This window comes from Vigna radiata, chromosome 1 (genome assembly GCF_000741045.1).
Source record: "Vigna radiata var. radiata cultivar VC1973A chromosome 1, Vradiata_ver6, whole genome shotgun sequence".
Lineage (NCBI taxonomy): Eukaryota > Viridiplantae > Streptophyta > Magnoliopsida > Fabales > Fabaceae > Vigna > Vigna radiata.
In genome coordinates, this window is record NC_028351.1 from 1938938 (window position 1) to 1962716 (window position 23779).

General features: G+C 33.5%; 2 protein-coding genes across 2 annotated transcripts; both read right to left on the bottom strand.

Moving 5' to 3' along the window:
* Positions 1 to 844: 844 nt before the first annotated feature.
* LOC106770968 (CRM-domain containing factor CFM2, chloroplastic) lies at positions 845 to 9966 on the bottom strand. Its single transcript, XM_014656831.2, has 11 exons — positions 9336 to 9966; positions 7150 to 7678; positions 6947 to 7077; positions 4797 to 5090; positions 4553 to 4709; positions 4111 to 4400; positions 3510 to 3569; positions 2938 to 3426; positions 2559 to 2787; positions 1540 to 1670; positions 845 to 1426 (listed from the first exon to the last, which is right to left on the bottom strand). Exons 1-11 carry the CDS (start codon positions 9876 to 9878, stop codon positions 1241 to 1243), a joined length of 3039 nt encoding a protein of 1012 aa, XP_014512317.1. The 5' UTR covers positions 9879 to 9966; the 3' UTR covers positions 845 to 1240.
* A 2699-nt stretch (positions 9967 to 12665) lies between these two features.
* LOC106772779 (CRM-domain containing factor CFM2, chloroplastic) lies at positions 12666 to 22431 on the bottom strand. The gene is made up of 12 exons (XM_014659366.2): positions 21720 to 22431; positions 19828 to 20359; positions 19627 to 19757; positions 18337 to 18630; positions 18098 to 18254; positions 17680 to 17969; positions 16832 to 16891; positions 16691 to 16747; positions 14029 to 14664; positions 13676 to 13880; positions 13232 to 13362; positions 12666 to 13131 (listed from the first exon to the last, which is right to left on the bottom strand). Exons 1-12 carry the CDS (start codon positions 22356 to 22358, stop codon positions 12853 to 12855), a joined length of 3411 nt encoding a protein of 1136 aa, XP_014514852.1. The 5' UTR covers positions 22359 to 22431; the 3' UTR covers positions 12666 to 12852.
* Positions 22432 to 23779: the final 1348 nt, after the last annotated feature.

The window sequence follows — 23779 nt, forward strand, 5'->3', positions numbered from 1 at the left end:
TCTCATGAGAAATTCAAATTCTCATCTCATGAGAAATTCAAATTCTCATTTCATGAGAATTTCTCATGAGAAATTCAAATTCTCATTTCGTGAGAAATTCAAATTCTCCTCTCGTGAGAAATTCAAATTCTCATCTCATGAAAAATTCAAATTCTCCTCTCATTAAATCAAATTCTCAAGAAAATTCAAATTCTCATCATGAGAATCTCATGAGAATTTTAAATGGTGTATGAATTAACATTCAATTCCAGTTTGGTGCATTCACTTTCTCAAAGAGCATAACAATAGAAATGTGCAACCCTAAATCCTGAAAAAGACATTCCGACATATATATATTTCAGAATTAAAAAGGTGTTATCAAAGATTTAGAGTGTAAAAAGAAAATGCCTCGCCACATAAAACACATTGTTTAGAATATTTTAATATGTTAAGACAATTTTATGACTATCTGATCACTTACATTCTTAAAAATGCAAAACTTGTGTCACGTCCAATCATCAACAACATAGGGCACCTGCTTTGCCAAAGTTACCTACCACATTACTAACACTGATACTCAGGAGATTGAAGTGCGTGACGTTCTCTCAATACCACGCATAAAACAATGCAGATTTAATAATGCTGATTTATATAGACAGTTTATGCAGACAAACTCATCGAACATTTTGATATGTGAGTAACTCGTGAAAGAATGCTGATTCAATTACTCTGATTTACTTTAGATAAAGTCTGTGTGAAAAGACTCGTTGAACATTTTTAGATCTGTGTGGATTGTATTTTAGTAAAAGTAACATGGAAATTCATAGGTTTTGCATCAAAATATAAATACAGATAAAATTGCGGGTTAAGCCAAGAAAAAACTTTATATATATTTTGTAGAAGGGTTAGAACATCCCAAATATCTTACTATTAACATAACTTGCTGTAAAAGAAAAAAAAAATTCAACACTCTGCCCACATCAACTATCCAACGTCACTTGCCACATTGCTATTTGAGTGTTGATCACGGACTTCTACACTTACCTATCCATGGTTGAATTGATCAGGGAGCCATTACAAGAGTTTAAACAGACAGAAGTTTGGACGCTTAAGCTCTTCCTTTTGTGTATTTCCAATTTCTTTTCCAGCAATTCCCAAATTATTTGGACTAAGTAGATCTATCTCTATAAATCCTAGTGTTGTGTTGATGAGAAAATTGGCAATGTTTTTTTATCAGTAATGAGCAGCAATGTTATGTTTGTTACTGCAATCCGCATTCAATTCTGATAGCTTCCCAGAGCTCAGGAGAGACATTGGGCTTTGCCGGTCCCTCTTGACCCAATTTCTTAACATTTATAGCAGTGCTTGGTTGCTCTCCTTCTCCCCAACCCCTGTACAGTATAACTTTGTGAAGCTCCTGAGAGACCAGAACGGCACCTGTTGCTTGCTGCAAGAATAGTAGAGAAAACAAATTTCAGGGATTTAGAGAATGATGTTAGCCTAAGACATGAAATGAAAATTCAATGAGAAAAAGGGAAGGAATTTTTTCGGTATGTGAACCTCTAGCTTGGACACCACCTCCTGAACTGAGGTCCCTTTTGCCCTTCCTTTGACATTAACCACGGCAAGAGGGTATTTCCGGAAGTGGGCATTGATTGCTTTCGCAATACCAGTTACACTATTGCTCTTTCCTGAAACGAAGTTTTCCAGTTAGTACAATTTCAGGAAAATACAAAAGGGATAAGGCAAAGCATAAAACAACAGCTTCAGCCTCCAGATCCACGTGGAAAGAAAGTACTTAATACATCGTCTACAATGAAGACCACTCAAGATGTTGATATTAATTGAAAATTCGCATAAACTAAATCGTTAGATGTTATTAAAATTAAAGTACTCCCCTTCTAGATTGTCTTCTCAGGCAAGAAGCTCCGCCAATTAGCTCTCTATGGAAGGTTCTGTTTTTGTTTTCTGTTGATTAAATACGTTAAAGCTAATTTATTCCCTATCGCGTCTTTAACATTTTGTTGGTGTAATTTCTTTTATGCTCTGTTTGCTCAAGAGGAGAGAAAAAAGTTGGATAGAAATCACATGAATAAATAGAAATAGGGAAGAATAAAGTATAAAAGTGCATGATTGAAGAGAAACAGAAAAGGTATTAAAAGAATGAAAAAAAAAAAGTGCGAAATAGTTCAATAACTCTTGTCGTTGTTTAAAACCATTTCACTTCTCTTTCTCGTCTGCCAAACAACAACGGATGTTAATTGCATACTCACCATCGTCACAACCAAGCATAAGGAGAGGGGAAGCCCCACCAATAACAAGGCCAAACGCTACTTAAGGACCGAAACCTAGAATGCTAGTTAGCTATCTTTGCTGAAACAAGCTATGGTTTCTGTGATTAATAACCCCCCAGGGCAGAAAACGAAAAGAGAAAGTAGCAAGCCACACTAGATAAAGCAACAAAACAAAAAAAAATCTTAGTACGACTGCATAGCATAAACTTAGACTTGGAAACTGTGGAGACAACCTGGAACAAACAAGCAACATCGGCAAAAGGAAAATAAAGCCAAAAGCAATACCTACAGAAAGGACAGACCGCTTTTTCATAGTTAGTGCCTGCTTTCGCAGAAGAAGTCTCTCTCTGTTGGAAAGATATACAGATCCAGAAGGTAACTCAATTGAGCTCATATCTCTCACCAGAGCTGAAAGGTCAGCATCACTCTTCGACGATATGATTGATGATTCCGTTACCTTGCTAATTGAGACGTCATGCTCAGTATCAACCACAGAATCACTAAATCCATCCAACTGAACTCCAAGATAATTTTTTACCAAATTAGTATTTAGACAAGAAGCAAGAATTCAGAAAAATTCAAAGGAAGCCTTGACATAAATGGATTATAATCCTGGAAAGAATTGAGGTCAGCAGTTCATTTCTCATCAAAGTCATGTGCTTACCTCTGTATCTTTAGGAATTGCACCAGGCAAGGATTCTGGCTTATCTTGATGAGCTCCACCGCCATCAATCAGCTCAACAGGCTGATCCTGTATTGCTTCCTGATTGTCAACAGGAGCTTCTTCAGGCGAATTCCAATTTGAAGAATTTTCTGGGTCACCTTGATGAGCTTCACCATTGTCTATCAGCTCAACTGGCTGCCCCTGCATTGCTCGTGGATTATCAACAGAAGTTTCTAGGGTAGGGTTCCAATTTATGAAATTGTCATCTTCACTTTTAAGAGCTCCACCACCATCAACCAGCTCAACTGAATGCTCCCGTATTGCTTGTTGGTTGTCGACAGAAGGTTCATGAGGAGAATTCCAATTTATGGAATTTCCTGGTTGAGCTTGATGAGCTCCAAAACTATCACTCAGCTCAATTGGCTGCTCCATTATTTCTTGTTGATTGACAACAGGACTCTGCTGACTGTTTGCCTCCATATCTTGAGCCTAATAAGGTGAATAACCTATATTCCTTAATTGAAATCAAAATGTATTGGAGGAACAAAATAAAGAAAACAAGGGTCACTCACCATTTGAAGTTTCAATCTGTCTATGTTCCTACCTAGCTTCAAAACATGGAGCTTCAATGACTGCAAGAAGTGAGGAGAAAGGAATTAGTTAGTGATATTTATTCAAATATAAGATTAGAAGCCAACACCCATTTCAAATGATGGGGCAAATGAGTGACACAGTTGAAGACTCATGCCACATGTAGTGTTCACTTGTTGAGCACCAACAGTACATTTTAGTATTTTCAGATGAGCCCTTCTTTAAAAATTGAAGCATTAAAAAAAGAACAAACATTTGTCTTAAGCTAGAGTTTGGTGCTTGTAATAAAGCATCATGTTTACAACATGGAGAAAGCGGCTCAAAAAGTAAAAGTTAAAAAATAAGTACTTCTCAAATTTTACATCAAAACATTTTTCAAAAGAAAATTACTCTGAAAGAAATTACATATAAAAGATCCGTTTTATTAAAGGTGATGGAAAACCAATCTATAAACTATAATAATCATTTTACATGTCATATACTGGTAAATAAATGTCTCCCACCTTCACTTCCATAAAAAGATGTAGAAAACAGATCAGTTGACACTCCTCTGCAAATATAAATTAATGATGACACCTTTACCTGGCGGCGCTGTGCTTCCTTAGAGCGCTTCAATGCTTCTCTTTTATTTAAAAGCGTTCGAGGCCTCAAACTTGCAGGCCGGCTATAATTCTTTCCACGATACACAATGATTGCATGGCCCTTGCGCAATCTTTCTACTGCAATTAATATTCCGCCGCTTTCTGCCGCTAAGGTCTGAGCTATCTGTTGGACATCCTGCAGGCATTTATTACATATTATCTTCACAAGTTCCCGATACTTCCAATGAAGATGCATATTTTCCACTGTTCCATCAAAAACACCCCGTCTACCTGAGAAAGAAGAGAGGATTGATCAGGTAAAGAAGTTTCCTTAAGTCAAGTGCTTTAAAAAGGTATGGAAGTCTGAGTCAGTCATTCAGTTCAACTTCAGCACAATCAAATATACATAATTATGCATTTCAAATGTCATCTCCAAAAATCACCTAGTAACAGGAAGGGACCCATCTTCAAGCCAATCCTCCGCAACATGTATTTCTCTTCTTCAGTAATACCCTCTCTATTGATTTCTTCTTCTTGGGGGCTCTCTGCATTTTCCAGCTCTGCTAGAAGCTTCTCCGCCTTTGTTTTCTCTTCTAGTGCCTGAACGTGACAGTGACTATACCATATGTAACTCTAGAAAAAGACACTTGAAAAGCAGCAAATTGGTGCTTGTTAATAAAATCATACCATTGACAATTTTATGCTGGTGCTTTCAACAGTTTTCTCAGCCCCAGTCAATATTCCGGGTTTAGTATCTTTCTGGAAGTTCATACCCTGTACTTCAGAATCACACTCTATGGTTCCAAAATTCAGATTTGGAGCATCTGTCACTGACAAACTATTTCCAGTTTTCAGTTTATACAGTCCAATACTCCTCCGTTGTTCAATTGCTGATGACACTGCAGCTGGCAAGAAGTCCTTTCCTCTATAGAAAACAATGAATTCTTTATCCCGAGCAAGGAGAGTACCTCCAGTCAGATACTGCAGAGAAACATATCTTTTTATTGAACTGAATTTGAGATATAATAGTATTATAATATCATTATAGTTTTTTTGCTCATGAACAAGATTGTGTTTTATTTATAAGCTTTTTAAAACAACTATCTCAAGCTAGTATTTACCAAAAAAATGTTTTATTTTCCATGTTGCTACAAAACTTTAACTAGCTGTCTTAACAGTCGGTCAGATTAGTAATACAATAAATATAAAACTGAGTGGATCTTTGAGTTCTTATGTACATCTCTTGGGACAAAAGTTGAAAAATAAGATAAAGCAAAAAGCCAACTATATGAGTTTTAAACATGATTCCAGGGCTGCCATTTCTGTTCTCAAGACAAACAAAATTGATAAAAATTTTATGATTAGATTTATTAAGAAGCCGACATTAAGCCAAACTTGGCTTGTTGTTGGTGTTCTTTGTGTGGAATTGGGTTCAGCTTACTTCTAAAACCTGAATTTTAATCATTAGTTACATTCTGACAGATTGTACTACATGACATCTATTGATCTTTTGATTATTCCATTTTGACTCAAATCATGAATCAGAGCACTCTAAACGTAGTATGCTAGATGTTTTCCACCAAAGTATGACTAATAATCTCAATGAAGAAAAATCTATACAAGGAAAAGAGAGGGTGAATAAACAGGTTTTTAAAACAAACTGTCTAATTGTCATTTCAAACTTGTAAGCTGAAGTAACAACAATTATGAATTTTGTTAGAATAAAATCAGCTATTACATATTTCTAGGGAACTAGGCTCCACATAATATGAGAAATTAGGATGATTATTCCTAATTATTAGGTGTATTTATTATAATTGATTATGTATTATGCTATAAATACATGATGTGTGGTCTACATTAGACACACAATTCATTCATAACATATACAATTCTATATGGTATCAGAGCAAGATCTTTGAGTTTCTTCCACCACTGGCTTTGTCACCTGCCAACGGCCATAAAAATTTTGTCTTTCAACACTTGTGTCTGATTACCTTAGTTATGCTGTCCTAATTTCAATTCTCTACAATGCCTCTTTCACTATTGTCCACTATCCGCTGCCTCTATCCACCATCGGTCACTATGTGCCCCTTTTCTCTGTCACCAAGCATCCTTTTCCTTTGGTGACCACAACGATCAAGATTGGCTTCCTTCAATGACCACCGCGCTTCATTCATCGCTTCAAACCGGTCAACCGTGCTCCAATCCGATAGATCATGCTCCAACCCCGCTACCTCACAACCAGGCGGTGCCATTGAGTATATTTATAACAAGTTTGGTATATATAACATATATGCTCCAGTTTGAGGAAGAGTGTTAGAATAAAATCAATTGTTACATATTTCTAGGGAATTAGGCTCCACATAATATGAGAAATTAGGATGATTGATTCCTAATTATTAAGTGTATTTATTATAATTGATTATGTATTATGCCTATAAATATGTGGTCTACATTAGACACACAATCCATTCAGAACATATACAATTCTATAAATTTCTTTTCAGGCACTACAAAATTTTACCTACAGGATGATTGGAAACATGCCGTACAATTTGATGTAATGCAAAAATACCTGGCATCCACTTTTGTCCTAAATTTTCAAGTATGAGAAATAGAATGAAAATAAAAATGACAGCAAATATGCAAATTTAATTACCATCCAGAGTGAAATATAAATGCTAATCATTACCTCAAATAATTTACAATATGGTATCAATGAAATATAGTGGTTGACAGCAATACATAAAACAGGTTATACACTTTAGCATGATATTTAAATCATAAGTTCCAAATGTCAAAAATTTAATAAATATCAGAAAAAAACAACTGACCTTTATCTCTTCAGCCATTACCTCACCATCAGTATTCTCCACACCTCTCTTTATAGCAATTTTGACAATCTCACATCTTTCCCAAATCTTAATAATTGCAACAGCCAATCCTTGGAGTTTCCTGTTTCTACCTGTAAAACAAAAGAACAAGAAAACAATTACATCTAATTTTGGTCATATAAGAAAATGTAAGGGAAACTCACCTAACGCAAAATGGCACGGTAAATGTTTGCCAAGCCTCCTCATTTTGGTCATTTCATCATCTGTCAGTTTTGGCTTCACACCATATGGAAGAAGGCGAAAAGGCTTCCTATATCCAGGAATAACAGCTGGTAGAAGATCAGCATCAACAGGCAGAGGATCATAACCCCACCAATCAAAAAAGCGTGGCCCAATCCCTGCTAACAAGTAGTCTGCATCTTTAGCAAGCTCGGCCTCACCTGGCAGTTGAAATCTTACTTTTTTGGGAGTCCCAACACCTTGTATCAAAGCTGGTTTAGCCGTTTGGGCATTTAAGCTTTGCCCAGTGTATGTCACTGAATTATTTTCAGACAAGTGGCTGTCTCTTTTATCCCAACTTTTATCATTCTCATCCATATGTTGCAAAGCATCATCAATGTGGTCATCTCTCAAAACTTTATCAGATAGGAAGTAAGGGTACTTATAATCAGGCCCTCTGTATAATATTATCTTACTTCCAGATCTCCAAACAACAAGGCCTCCAGTTTTTCTCTGGCAGCGACAATCATCACATAATTACACAAGGGGCACTGAAATCACATTGAAGTAAATAAAAGGATAAAATGTAGATAGCCCCTCCAGCCATGGGTTTATTGAAGAAAACCTCACATGGTTGCAAACCATGGCAAGGTTAGGTTTATTTTGTATTTCAATTTTAATTTCATAAGTTTTCAGTAACAATTATAAATGACATATTTTCACTTTATCTCTTCATTTCAAGAATTTGCAAAGAAAACAGGATCGGGGAAAAAAAAATAAAATTATGTTTTTGCTATTTTAAGAGTTCACTGAAAACACATCATGACAACATGAAAATACAATGGCATTCTCATAACAGTCAGATTAAATCATATCAATTGATAATGGAAAATTAAACAAATCCAGTCGTAGGAATGAAACTCTGAACTTAGCAAACCATGCAAAGTAATGTAAATATAATTTATTGCACAAGGGTAGAAAACTCGCTTAGTAGATTTTAAGGGTGAGCTTTGAACCACACAGTATTTCCTGCATCTTGATGGTTGAACGGAACTTCTTAGTATTGCACAGGTACATGAATTGGGTGCAATACAACCACATCTTAAACTTTGAAGTTCTTATGGATTTCTTTTGAAGCTTTTGTTGATTACTTAATTAAATTCCCTACTTATTCATCATGATACAATACGACTATATCACCAATTTTGAAGTATTCGTGTATTAATTGTTAACTTTATACCAGAAAAAAAAAAAAAGAGAAATTATAAACAGATTTGATTGCAAATAGCAAGAATTGGATTTCCAACCCCCTTTGGAACTAGCTATTGACCTATCATTATTAGAAAAAAAATTACCCTGTCAAAGTCAACCAACAGAAATCACCAACAAAAATTCATATGACTTTGAAAACAATAAAGTTGTTAGCACTCCTCATATTATAAAAGCCAATAATCTTATCATACCAGACAAGTCATGCATGGATTTTTTTTCCCAACTAGCACGCCCGCCAATAAAAATTTCTCTAAAGCACACTTTTTTTGTTTTATTTACAGTAATAGCAAGGATTACTTTTTCAAATGTCGGAACTCGTGTTCTTGCTGATAAATTTTATTAGCATCCGTGATTGTTGTGAAAAAAATCTCATGCATGATTGAATGACAATCTAAGAAGAGCATTCTAATAAAAGGTTTTTTTCCGGATAAACTTGTTTAGAAACGCTTAATAAGAGATTGAATTAATAAATTAAAGTGAATTAAGTGTCTAAAAATAAACTTGAGCATTTAAGTTTGATGGATCCCGCCTAGTTTTTCTCAGACTGAAGCCAATGTGCATAAGTGTATGTTTGGTTTCTGGAATCTTGTGTTACACTTACAATTAGATAAAAACACATTAAAATGCTAAACACGTAGAAGAACCAAGATTGAAATTTACCAAAACAAAGAAAACAATCCAGCTACTATTTTGTTCTCCTGCAAGTGTTTCTGGAAAACACTTATCCAAATATCGCCAAAATTCTAGCTACTACGACTCTTAATTCTGAGTGACATGTCCAGGGCTTTCAACTCCAAACTTGTGTTATTTCCACAGACCACAAACAATAGGAAAAAATGCTAGCAATTTAGAAGAAATACAAAAACAATGGGGGTTTTGTTTTGCTTTGTTTACTTACCTCCAACAAGTCATGAGTCCTTTTCATGTTAAACCTAGAGAGATCATCGCACGCGATTCTCACGACCTCTGAATTCCTCCACCGTTCATGAATCCCGTTCACGATCCCTTCCGTGATCCCCGCCTTCCCCACCCGCAGCTTCTGCTTCATCCTCAACCCCGCCGTCGTCAGCCGCTTTATCTCCGCATTCGACAGGCTCAGCTCCGCAAGCGTCGGCACCCGCTCCTCCTGCTTCGCCCAGCTCGGGTCGATCGTGTGCCCCACGCGCCGCTTCGGCAGGTGCTGCGGTAGCGGTACGAAGATCTCGCCGGCGGCAGAGGCTGGAGCGGGAAGAGAAGAGGAGGACTGGTCGTGGATGCCAAGGCTGCGGAGCTTGTCGGCTATTCGCTGAATGGCAGAGTCGGGGAGGGTTTCGGCTTCGGTTTCGGAGCAACGGATGAGAAATTTGAGTTTGGGTTTGGGGAATTGCAGAGGGAAAATGTGCAGTGATGAAGAAGAAGAAGAAAAGGAGCGGAAGTTGAAGTGAGTTGCAGGAAGCAACATTTGAGAGAAGCAGTTAGTTACTCCATGCACACAGACATGGATAACGATACTCCCTAACTCTATATGGTGTTTCGATAAATATCACCTTTCCACCCTGAAAAACAAGATATATATATATATATATATATATATATATATATATATATATATATATATATGATTGTTTCTATTTATAAATCGTTATACGTAAATTTATGTTATTAATGTTTTTTATCTTTAAATTTGAAGGTTTCATTAAGCGCCTGTTCGCTTGAGAGGAATGGAGATGATTTACTGTTTGCAGAGATGGAAATGAAGAATTATGCGTGTTCCATTGCATAGATTAGCGAGGAAGGAAAACAGAAAATTTGAGAAATAGCTCTCTTTTTCAATCATTGCATATATGCGATGATTTGCGATGATTTAAAGCAAATTTTCATTTTTACCCTTATTATATTTTATATTTTTTATATTTTTACTTTTATAATAATAATAGTAACAATAATAATAATAATTTTTATTTTACTAATTTATAATCTTTTTACATTTTTAAAATTTACTTTAATAATTAATTTTAAATTTTACTTTTTATAAATATTTCTACAATTAAATATAATTTTAATAATTATTATTTTATATTACTTTAATAAATAGGGGTATTTTGGTAATCTTTAATTTTTACCAATTAAATCATTTTTTTTATCTATCACATCAATCAAATCTTACACTAATTCTTATAAATTTTACTTTCAAATTCACTCTCAATTACTCTCAAATCTACTCAAAAAAACAACAAAAAATTTACCTTCAAATCTTCTCAAATCCTCTCAAATCCATCCACTCACTCTCCCACAAATCATCTCCTCCAAAAGAACACACCCTAAGTTTTTCTTTTTTTTTCTACGAAGGTTATGGAATTATAGAAATATTTAATAATGGGTAAATAATGTATGAAAATAATTCATCAGTCTCTAAGCATGATTTATCTTAAAGAAAAGGCATGATTTATTGATATTATTTAATATCTTTTTTTTTTCACTCTATTATTTTTTTCTTGTTATGGTGTTAAAGAGTCGATCTAGATCACATGGCTTATCATATATTATGTTAAAAAATACTAACTCGCATTTTTAAGAATTAGAAAATTTGTAGCTCGACTCAATCCATTATAAATTTATGGCTTACTGAATTGATTTACTTGTATATATATTTTGTAATTTATTTTATATATTTTTTATAAAGATAGATTTATTTTTTTATATTAATGATGTCAAAAGTTTTCAACGAAATTTTCAAATATTATTATAAGCATAATAGTTGAAAATTAAAAAATTAAATATAATTTAACAAAAAATAAATTAAACATTTAAAATAACTATGTAAATATTATTAAACAATATTCTAATATTTAAAAAAAAAGATTAAATTGTGAATTTATATGATTAAAAATATTAAATAATTATAATAAAAAACTTACAAAAATATAATAAACTAATAAAGTCTTGTTTGTGATGGATTGATAATCAATCCACCCTTAATCGAGCTTGATTGAAGCAATTTAACCTTTCGATTAAATAAGCTAATCCAATCTACACTAAAAATTAAAATTTTTCTAATCCAATTTAATTTAAACCCATGATAAATCAAGTTAACTTCCAGATTCAAATTCATTTTTACATTTCTATTTATCATCAATAAACACTTTATATATATATATATATATATTATTTTTCACATACTTTTACTCGTTTCTATTTTCATCTATACTATTTATCTAGTCTCTGTTTAAAAGGTTATCAAGCAAGTTAAAATTGCTTCGAAATGAGTTTAAGATTTGCCACCCTATTAAATGGCAATTCCATTTTCCTTTATCTTCTTTTCTTAAGAAATAAAAAAATACTAAATATCTACTTCATTTGGGAGGCGATTTGTTTTTTTCTTTTTCCAATTTTGGAAGGAATTAAAGTAGAAGGATTGAAAGAAAAAAAATCAAAAGAAGGAAAATATATTGAAAAAAATAGAAAAGGAAAGAGAGAAAATAATGAAATTGATAGATTATATATTTATAACAATCCTTTTTCTACCAATTCAACTATCTTAAAGATCTTCTCTTTTTTTTTTTCTTTTACTTATTTTCACCCTCGTCCTTTTTAATCTCATTATTTGGTTTTTATTTATTTTATTTTTAATACGGAATTTTAACATAATTTGTAATATTTCTTTTAGTTTAAAAAAAAGTATGACATTAGTTAAAGCAATACGTTTTAAAAAATTCCTCTTTTGATTCTTATGTTCAACAAAAACTAGAGTTCTTTCAATGTCTTACTAGGTAGCATTACGAACACTAATATCAACACTAAATGGTCTTTTTTTAATATAATTCTATACTTCAACTAAATTTCAATAAGAAATATTAAATAATAGTATAAAAGTAAATCAAATTGAATAAAATACTTTTTATCCTTCTAAAATTGTTTTTATTGCTATCACCTAATATTTCTCTTTCCTAATTTAAAAAAAAAAAAAACTATTTTCCTTTCATTTCCACTCATTCATTTTATTAGGAAAAATTGCAATTATTTTTCATAAGATTATACTAGATACATTCACCTCCCTTAGTTTACAAATGCAATATTCATATTCTCTGTAATTTTTAGATGAGCATTCATCCCTTTATGTTTTTTTTGTTAAATTAATATTTTTAATAAACTCCATTTTTTTTTTCTTCTTTTGTTACCCAAATATGATTAAAGTATATTGAGTATTATGACTTTGTACCTGGGACGGAGATGTGATGAGACATGTGAGTTGAGTCCCAGAGAAAAAGCACGTTTGACAAACAAAACACTATGCAGTTTGAGGAGTGAAGGAAGGCTTCAAAATTAGTGGAGGCTTCTTTTTCAGTTCCTGCTGAGTGTTTTTCCACTAAAAATTTCAATACCCTTCAATCACCCCCCAAATTTTCCCTCTGACTTCACATAACTAAATTATGGTGTTACGAACTAGGGCTAAAAATGGGGGTAGAGTTTCTCCTAAAATTAAAATTTGACCTAGAGCTTGTCCTACCAATACTTCTTTTCCCTATCCTAGTACTAATTCTTCTTCTCCCTATCATACTTATTCTTCTTTTGGTGTTCCTGCTCCTGTGTGTATAGGCTCTATCTTTACTCATTTTATTAACATTTGTTGCATGGATTGGTTCATCTGCTGGCCAACCCCTATAAAGTATGATGTTACTAGGCTCCCGAGAGACTAGAAGGGAACCTGTTTCTTGCTGCAACAATAACAGGGAAAAGATAATGTTAGCATGTAGGGAGTATCTATTGCTAGAGGCAAAAAAGAACAACTCAACGAGGAATTCTAAGCATGCGTACCTCTAGCTTGAACACCAGCTCCTGAACCGTAGTCCCCTTTGGCCTTCCTTTGACATTAACTATAGCAAGAGGGTGCTGTTCGAAATGAACTTTAATTGCTTGCACAACAGCAGACACAATATTGCTCTTTCCTGAGATTGTATGGTCATAGACAAGAGAGAAGGAGAGACGATTCCTCCCAATTAGCATAATTGCAGAAAAATACAAAAGAAATACACAAGAAGCATCAGTAGGCAGCAGTTCCAGAGCCTAGTGGAGAAAAAGTAATTTATACATCATCCAGAATGTTTTTGTCAATTGTTTATTGTAACTATTTAACAAAGACTAAAATCTAGAGAGCTAGACGGTCACTGCTAAAACTAGTTTATGTCACTAAAGCGGATCATCGCCCCACCTCGCCTGGCAATCTAAAATAATCAATGAAAGTATAGCTGAAAACAATACCTATGACAACAACAGGTTGCTTCATCTTTAAGGCCTGCTTCCGTAGAATAAGCCTCTCTTTGGTTGAAAGATGCAGAGACCTAGAAGGAAAACTCATATTTATCCCTGGAGCTGATGGTTCAAGATCATTTTTTGATGATGATGGCTCCATTGTCTTGCTATTGGAGATGCAATGTTCATTATCAGAATCACTCATTTCATCCAACTGAAACCCTCGATAATTTTACCAAATCAATAATAATAATAAAAAAAAGCTAGAAACAAGTCAAATGAAAACTTTGCCAAAAATATGATAATCCGGGAGATAATTGCTGTCAACAGTTCAATTTTAATCTATAAAGCTATGTGCTTACTTGTGTTTCCTTGTGAATCAAACTAGGCCAGGATTCTGGTTCATCTTGTCGAGCTCCACCACCATCAATCAGCTCAACTGGTTTATGCTGTATTGCTTGTAGATTGCCAATGGAAGCTTTTATTGAAGAATTCCAACTAGTGGAATTTTCTGGTTCACCTTGATGAGCTCCACTACAATCAATCAGCTCATCTGGCTGATCCTGTATTCCTTGTAGATTGTCAACAGAAGCTTCTTTAGGAGAATTCCAATTTATGGAATTGGAATGTTTTGATTCATCTTGACGAGCTCCCAGTCCATTAGTAAGCTCAACAGGGTGCTCCTGTATTGCTTGTAGATTTTCAAGAGAAACTTCTTTAGGAGAATTCCAATTTATGGAATCTTTTGGTACACCATGATGAGCTCCACATCCATCAATAAGCTCAATTGGCTGCTCCTGTAATGCTTGTTGATTATCAACGGAAGCTTCTGTAGGAAAATTCCAATTTATAGAATTTTCTTGTTTGCCTTGATGCGCTACACCACTATCAATAAGCTCAACTGGCCGCTCCTGTATTGCTGGTTGATTGTCAACAGATGCTTCTTCAGGAGAATTCCAATTTATGGAATTTGAAAAAGCTTCTCGTTTGTCTGTAGCCTTGAATCGTGCCATAAACTATTTCAGATACTATTTACAGACCCAATATCAGCAACAACAATGCAATAATGATTCTTACTAAACTTCTACTAGTCAAACACTCCCATGCCGTTAGCCTTTTTCATTTCGACCATCATCATTACAACATACGGAACTCTGTGAAATCAGGTGATTAAATCCAGGCTAAAATAATTCACACAAGGATTAAACTCAGTACCATATAACATTTTTTTCATTTCATTAAACCATAAAGTATAATCAGTTACTATTATTTTACATTAATCCCTTCACATACAATGAGTGTCTTCTAGTTTTAGTAATTTGACTATAAAACAATGAATTTACACATGAATTTCATGTTTGGGTGTTGTTGAGAATTTTGCATGTTGCTGTGTTCTTTCATAAGAAAGGATAAAATACACCATTACAATCTTGCAGAAAAAACAACTAAAAAAAGGGAAATACCGTTGACACACTCAATGTTCACAAATAACATGCAGATATCCACATAACATAATAAATAGAAACAATATTAAATACTTTAACTGTGTTCTTATTGAGACTGAGTGAAATAGAGAGAAAAGAAATGAGAAAAAGAAAACTGAAGGATAGAAGTAAAAGAGAAATATTTGTTATTTGGATGAATAAAAGTAAGGGAATTTGAATGTCGAGAAATTTGAATGAGTAGAGATATAAATTGTACAAAAAACCTTTCAAAAATTATTAAAAAAATATACTAATCTCTCCTGAAGTCTTGATAAACCATACTTAGGTTCCCTCTAATTTCTAAATAGACATTAACCTCCTTTTTCAATAAGTAACAGAAGCACAATTTATTTTATTTAATAGCTAACGTGTTAAATTAAACCAAAATAAAAATATGAAGATTAAAAATCAAAGTTTTAAAATATAAAATTTGAAGAATTTTTATAAGCAAAAGCATTAAAGGATTTAACTATTATAAATGCACAATATAAAAAATAAAACTTTCATCCAATAATATCTTGTCATAAAAATATAAAAAGTCAGTTTTATTAGATCAATGTTAAATATTAAAAAAAATTAAATAGTGATAAATATAAGGGTAAGCTTATTATTTTACTAAATACGCTTAAGTTAACTAACATGTTAATTTAAACAAATAAAATTATGAAGATTAAAATTAAAGTTTTAACAAATTTGAAGAATTTTTATATGCGAAAAAAATGAAAGATTTAATTATTATACATTAACAATATAAAAAATAAATTTTTCATCGAATAATATGTTGTCATAAAAAAAACTATATTTATGAGAACATTATTAAATATAAAAAATAGTAATAAATATAAGGATAAATTTATTAACGTAATTAATTTATATATTTCAATACAAGTGCAAATTTAAATAAAATAAGGGGCGAATGTTAATTTATTAAAATTATAAGACAGGTCTATTTAGAAATTAGAGAGGGTACGAGTGTCATTTAAGATGACTCTTCAAAGAAGGTGGGTGTAATTTCCCCAAAATAACTTTAACTTAACGTTTAATCTTTCTACTTTATTAATACTTTTCTTAAATAAAATTATTTACTATTTATGAATTTTTATGTTAAAAAACTATTTAATCTTAAAAAGTAAAAAAATAAATAAAAATAAATAAAAAGAAGAAGAGAAAATGTAAGAAATATTTCCCTCTTACTTCATGACAATTTGAGGAGCGTTCGTATACATGGAACCCCCAAAAAAGCTTCATTTATATTTTTCCTAAAATATACAGTGGATATTTGTTATTTTCATCTTATCTCCTCAACATATCCTTCTTATTTCCACCAAGACATAAAAGAAACGGCTCTTAAGTTAGAGGTCAGCTGTCAACCCTAAATACTTATAATTATAATGGACCATATCCTAAAGAAAAAGGCCCGTAAGTTTGACGTTTATCTGTTAACCTAAACATTTATAAAAGATCATATAGTCTAGCCTGATGTAACAAAAATGCTAATAATATTGTATTTGTACTATGGAGACTAGATGAGATAGTTTACCATGTCAAATCTCCACGCTTCAACTATCTGCTTACTGTTAGCGTCGTTATCTTCAACCTAATCAGGTGAATCATATTACATAACTCAAATCAAGGGGAGAAATATTTCATCAACACAATGCTATAAATGTGGACCACTTACCATCTGAAGTTTCAGTTCATTTATTTTCTTTTCTAGCATCAAAATACGACGCCTGTACGACTGCAGGAAATGAGTGAAAAGGAATAAGGTGATGGTGTTTATATCACATAAGATTAGCCGTCAATTCCTTCGACGAAAAAGAAAAAAATAAAAACACACAAACACATTATACATATATATGGGGAGGAAGGAAATCGATGCCGCAATGTAATGGTCACCTTAAAGACCACTAGTAACAGAATTAACTCCAAATATCAACCAAATAAGCAACAACCATATAAGGTGCTTTTTCAAGATAAGAAAGAAGGTATATGTTATATATATTTATATATATCTCAGTGGGTTCATCTGAGATAAAAAGGGCATGAAGCACTGGAAACAAAAAGATTTTTTTTAAGAGATTCTGTGCTGGTAAAGAAAGATAACTTTTACAACATTAAAGATGCTTCTCAATTCAAACATAAAACAAGTGCTTCTCAAATTTCATATCCAACATAAAATAGCCATTATTTTTTTATGAAGGTATTTAGAAAAAAATTGATAGAAAAGGTCATTTTTCTGAAAGCTGGTGCTACCCTTACATGTCATCATTTTACATGTGTAATAGGCAAATAAATCTCAGCCCCATCCTACCCTTATTTTTCACAAATGAAATGTTGAAAACAAAAAATCACAAAAGATAATTTTCTGAAAGCTCGTGACAAAACCAACCTATAGTTATAATTTTACATGTGGTGTAACTAACAGGCAATAAATACCCCCATCCTACCCTTATTTTTCACGAAGGAAGGTTGAAACAAATTAACCGAAACTCCTACTCCAATACAAGTTGAAGATGACAATTTTACCTCACGGCGCTGTGCCTCTATCGAACGCTTCAAAGCTTGCCTTTTATTTAAAAGCTTTTGAAGCCTCAGACAAGGAGGGGCACTATAATTCTTTCCACGATACACAATGATTGCAAAGCCCTTTCTAACTCTCTCCACGGCCACTAATATTCCACCACTTTCTGCCTCTAAGGTCAGAGATATCTGATGAACATCTTCCAGGCTTCCGTTACATATTATCTTCACAAGCTCCCGATACTTCCAATGAAGATGCATATTTTCTACTGTTCCATCAAAAACTCCTCGTCTACCTGAGAATAATCAGAAAAGGTTGTTATCATGTATTTTAAATAGCTTTAAAGATGTCATGCATTTTTTCCAATTTAGAACAATCAACTATCTATGGTTGTGAACGTCCAAAATCATCTTCACAAATCACCTAGTAACAGGAAGGGTTTCATCATCAAACCAATCCTCCGCAGCATGTATTTCTCTTCTTTAGTAATACCCTCTTTATCAAGTTCTTGTTCTCGGGGACTCTCTGCATTCATCAGATCAGCTAGAAGTTTTTCCGCCTTCGCTTTCTTTTCTATTGCCTGTATGTCAAACCTATACCATCTGTAACTCGAAAAGAAAACATAAAAACTAGCAAATTTGATTTTTTTAATGAAATCGTACCATTGACAATTTGATGCTAATTCTTTTAATAGCTAAGTCAGCCTTAGTCAACATTCGTCGTTTAGTATCATTCTGGAAGTTCCTAACCTTTACTTCAGAATCACACTCTATGGTTCCCCCTTTCTGATCTGGAGTGGCTTTTGCGGATGAACTGTTTCTAGACTTCAGTTCGTGCATTTTATTTTTCGTGTGCCTTTTAATGACTGAAGACATTGTAGTTGACAAGTAGTCCTTTCCTCGATACAGAACAAAAAATTCTCTATCCCGAGAAAGGAGAATTCCTCCTGTCAGACGCTGCAAAGAAGCAGATATTTTTATCATATATATCATTTTGATTTTTATACAAGATTCAATTGTAATCAAAATTTTCAAATCAACCATCACAAATATTACAAATTACGATTACATAAAATTTATGTGGTTACTTTTGCTACAAAACCTATGTTTAACATGTTCCTCTGACAATTTGCAGAGCAATGATGTAATATTAGATTCAAAAATGATAGTGGATCTATTTCTTTTTATTCATCTCAGGAAAAAAGAGAAAAGAAATAAGTAAAAATCCAACCCTATCAGTTCCAAATCTTCAGATCTACTATTCCTGTCCTCAAGAGTCATGCCAGAGATCAAAACATTAAGAACTTATTCACAAGATACATTTTACTTATTTTAATTACACCAAATAAAAGAACATCACAAGGTGATTACAATCTTTAGTAATCACAAGTACTAGAAGAAGTATTTAACAATGTATGACTAGTCGGAGCCTCTTTGAGAGTTGTCTTGATTACAATCTCCAGCGGTGGTTTAATCCCACATAGACTCACAGTATATGGCTAACACGGTTTAGTCCTCCATTGACTAGTGATATATAGAAATAAGATTCAAAATCTCACCCAACAAACTAATTTTGTAGAGTTAATCTAAGCTCAAACTTAAATTCTATGATGGTACCAGAGTGTTGGGCCAACTGCATTTGCCAGACTCGAGGCAATGTCTTCAGCATGAGAGAGAGTGTTGAAAACCAGCTTTAATTGCAGTTACCACTATCTATCCCACCTTAGTTGTGACCTCTTTAAAGTTTTCCTTAATTGCGACCTCAAAGGAGGAGGTTTATTAACATATTGACTAGTATACGACTAAAATGTAGTATATAAATGGAATGCAATATATCAACTTAAAAGATTTCTTTATAAATTAATTCTAAAACCTAAATTCTATGAAATTATTCATATTATAAGCGCTAAATTTCATAAAATCTGAAAATTAACAGAGAAAACAATAACTGACCTTTAACTCTGTAGCCATTATCTTACTGCTGGTATTCTGCACACCTCTTTTCACAGCAATCTTGGCTATCTCACATCTTTCCCAAAGTTTAATAATTGCAGCAGCCAATCCTTGAAGGTTTCTGTTTCTCCCTGTGAAACAAAAGAAGAAAAGCAATTAAACCTAAATTTGGTCAGGTAAGAAAAAGTAGCACAAACTTACCTAATGCGAAATGACAAGGTAGAGGTCTCCCAAGTCTCTTCAAAGTGGTCATTTCATCAGCTGTTAGTTTAGGATTCACACCATATGGAAGAAGACGAAAAGGCTTTCTATAACCAGGGTCAACGGCAGGCAGAAGATCAGCATCAACAGGCAGAGGGTCACTTCCCCACCAATCAATAAATCTTGGCCCAAGCCCCATTAGCAAGCAGTCTGTATCTTCAGCTAGTTCTGCCTCATCGGGCAGTTGAAATCGTACTTTATTGGGAGTACCAACACCTAGTATCAGTGCAGGTTTTGCTGTTTTGGCGTATGAATTTTCCACAGCACTTGCTGCTGAATTTGATTCAGATAAGTGACTCTCACTTTTACAAAAATATTTATCATCGCTGTTGACAAGTTGCGTAGCATCATCACTAGTGTTGTCTTCTCTTGAAAGTTTATCTGATAGGAAGTTAGGATACTTATAATCAGTCCCTCTGTACAGTATTACCTTAGTTCCAGATCTCCAAACAACGAGGCCACCAGTTTTTCTCTGACAATGAAAGAAAAAGAAAGGATCCAATCAAATCATTTATACACGGGGCACCATAATATGATATCATACTGGAGAAAGAAAAGGCTAAAGTGCAGATAGCTCTCCAACAATAGGTTATTGATGGGGGAGGTAAAGAGCTACTGTGACTGAAAACTTGAGAAGCGTTTGGTTATTTTCACTTTATATGCTTTAACTTATAACTAGAAATATAACACTTTATTTTCAGTTTGCCACCTGACTCAAAAAATTTGCCCGGGTAACAATAAAAGCAACAAATCATTTTATTTTATTTTCTTTAACAATATCTTGTAAACTAGAGACAACCTGAAAATAAAGTAACACTGTTGTAATTTTATAGGGAAAAAAAATGCAAACTTAACAACCAGAACCCGGAACTTAATCAAACCCTGCAAATTGGTGTCAATTATTCACTGGTGCACAGGCAGAATACTTAATAGTTTAACAACTTCAACAGTTACATTGCTGGGTTTCGAACCAAATGGGATTTTTCTATATTCACTCAAGAACAGTATCAACAACAAGAGCTGCATCGTTCAACAACATAGCCGAAGAGGTTTCCTTACATTTTAACTGAGTAAAAAGGGATAAAAAAAATGTCGTTTACAAAGCCAAATCTCATTTTCACTGCACTAAAATTCTATTTTAGTAAATTTCTCAAGAAGCACTACCTGTAGGATAAGAAAATAAAGTCTTAGTCTAAATAAACTTCACTATAAAAACTTGCAGAACAAGAAAATAAGAAGGTAAAACAAGTTATGCTTTTTTTAATACCAACTTATGTACCTTAGCCTTTTACAAAATTAAATTAAAAAAGCTTCAACTGAAGTGCACAAGTTGATTTTAGTTTGTATGAGATACCTTATTCATTTTACCCTTTTGGTTTCTTTTGCCAGGGTTTTGTAGATAGGTTTATCCACCCAGTATCTTAAGATGGCAAAATAAATTGAATTTGCATACATTAAATCAATTTATACATCACAACTTTCAAAAAAAGGTCAAATGAGAGACTGTTTCACAAGTTATGTAAGTTGATTTTAAATAAATCTTATTTTCTTTCACACAAGTTAAAATTGATTCATGCACCTCCAAAAAGTTATGAGATAGTTTTTACGAAAGTTATAAGGTTAACTGCATAAATTGATCGTACCTTATAAAAAAAAAAAAAAAAGCTTAATTCCTCCTTCTTCTTAGTTTCTGTTCAAACATATTGTTGATAAAGAAATTTATTGAAAAGCTTAATCCAATTTCATGAATGGGTATCCATGGAAGCCAAAGAAAAAAGTGTAAACAAACAAAACTTCTATACAAAAGGTGGCAGTGGTGTTTGTTAACTTACCTCCAACACATCATGAGTCCTTCTCATGTCAAATCTAGAAAACTCCTCACAAAAGACCCTCACCACCTCGGTGTGCTTCCACAGCTCGTGAATCACGTTCACAATCCGCTCCGTGACGCCAGCCTTCGCAAGCCGCACCTTCCGCCTCGCCGCAAACCCTAGCGTCGTCAGCCGCCGAATCTCGGAGTCCGGGAGGCTCAGCTCCGCCAGCGTCGGCACCGGCACCTTCCGCCTCACCAACTCCTCTTCCCTCCGCTTTCTCCGCCTCTCCACCTCCCTCGCGCTCAACAACGCGATGCCGCTCCCAGGGACCGGCACTGGGTTCAGCGGCGTGCTCCAACTCGGCTCGAACATTTCCTCCCCGAGCTGCTTCGGGAGTTCGTGAGGGAACAGCACGCGAATTTCGCCGCCGGAAGAGGTGGAGGGAGGCGATTCGGTGATGCCGAGGCTGCGGAGCTTTTCCGCCACTTGTTCAATGGCGGGGGAGCGACGGGATCCGGTTTCATAGTTGGTAGCGGAAGAACGAATGAAGAATTTGGTTTTGGTTTTGGGGAATTGGAGAGGGAAAAAGTGCAAAGAAGAAGAAGAAGAAAGAGGAAAAGTGTAGAAGAAGTGGAAATGAGTAGCAGGAAGCAACATTAGAGGAGAAGTTCGTTACTTCATGGATGTGGGGAACGTGAAATGTTTTTGCACCCACAATTCTTGTTTGAAATAAAAAAATATTTTCTTGAAATATATTTGGTGCAGTTTTTGAAGGGTAAAATATATGTTTAAAAAGTAAAATTAAAAGAAGATTCTTGCTTGAGTAAGATTTTAACTTGATTTTTAGTGACTAGGCGAATTAAGGTGTTTTTTAAATTATTTTGGGCCTCAAACAATTTCAAAAACATTGTTTATGGATCTAAGTATCCTTTAGCTTATTTTGGCAAGTGTACAGATTAGGTAGTTAACTTGGTGTTTGGACTTGATAATTATTAGTCATTTTGTAAACACATTCTCACTTATCATTTCAAGCTTCTACACTTAAACACATAATGTAAATGGAAGTAACTTTAATTTTTATGAAGTGAGTTTCATCATTTAACACCAAAGTTTTTTCTCATTTTGGATCATGTTTCATCCTTTGAGTCATGTTTCATCATTAGAATCAATTATGCAGTTCAATGAAAAGTGTCTTGGTCCTTTTCCATTATTTGGTATTCGAGCAAGCCATTTTTTTATCATTTGGTATCAATAACAAATGTTGCATCATTTAGGTCATGTTTCATCATTGGTATCAATTTTGCATATTAGTGAAGAATATCTTAGTTCTTTTTCATCATTGAATATTTGAGCAAGTCACACTTTCATACAATACTTCAGTCCTTTCTTACTATACTAAAGGATTCAAATGGATCATTTTAAACCTAATCTTCTTTTTTTTCAAGTGAACATACTTAATTCATGGGGTTTGATAAACTTTAAACCTTTTTGGATTCACATAAAATTTATAACAATAGATATGAACTTCTTAATGATCATATTTTCATAAGTAATTTTTTTCAAATGAACATGCTTAAAATTGAGTAGAGAAGGATGCAAACCTAGTTATAGAAAAGAGTTACATGTGTTTCCACAATCAAATATGGTATCATCAATATTTATGCATATGTCTACCACATTTTAGAAGATATTTTCTATAAATGCATAGCATTTCTTTGGTATGTATTTATCTAATTTGACAGTTAACTTACATTAGTGCAATGAATGGTTTCAATATTGTTTACTTTTGACATTATATTTCTATTTCCAAATTGAAGCATATCACGATAATGTAAAAAATGGGTCTTTTGGTTTTAGTATGAACTAAAGCATAAATTTAAACACTAGACTTCAATTGAACTGAAACTCAAAATAATGTAAAATTATAAAAAAAATAAAAAATAAAGGAATATGCTTCAGTTTTGAAAAACAATGGAAGCCTATTCAATTATATACTTTAATTTCTTGGGAAACCAAAACCTATTGTGGCATTTAAAAAGAAAATATCCAATAACTTCCATACGGTATTAAACAACCTC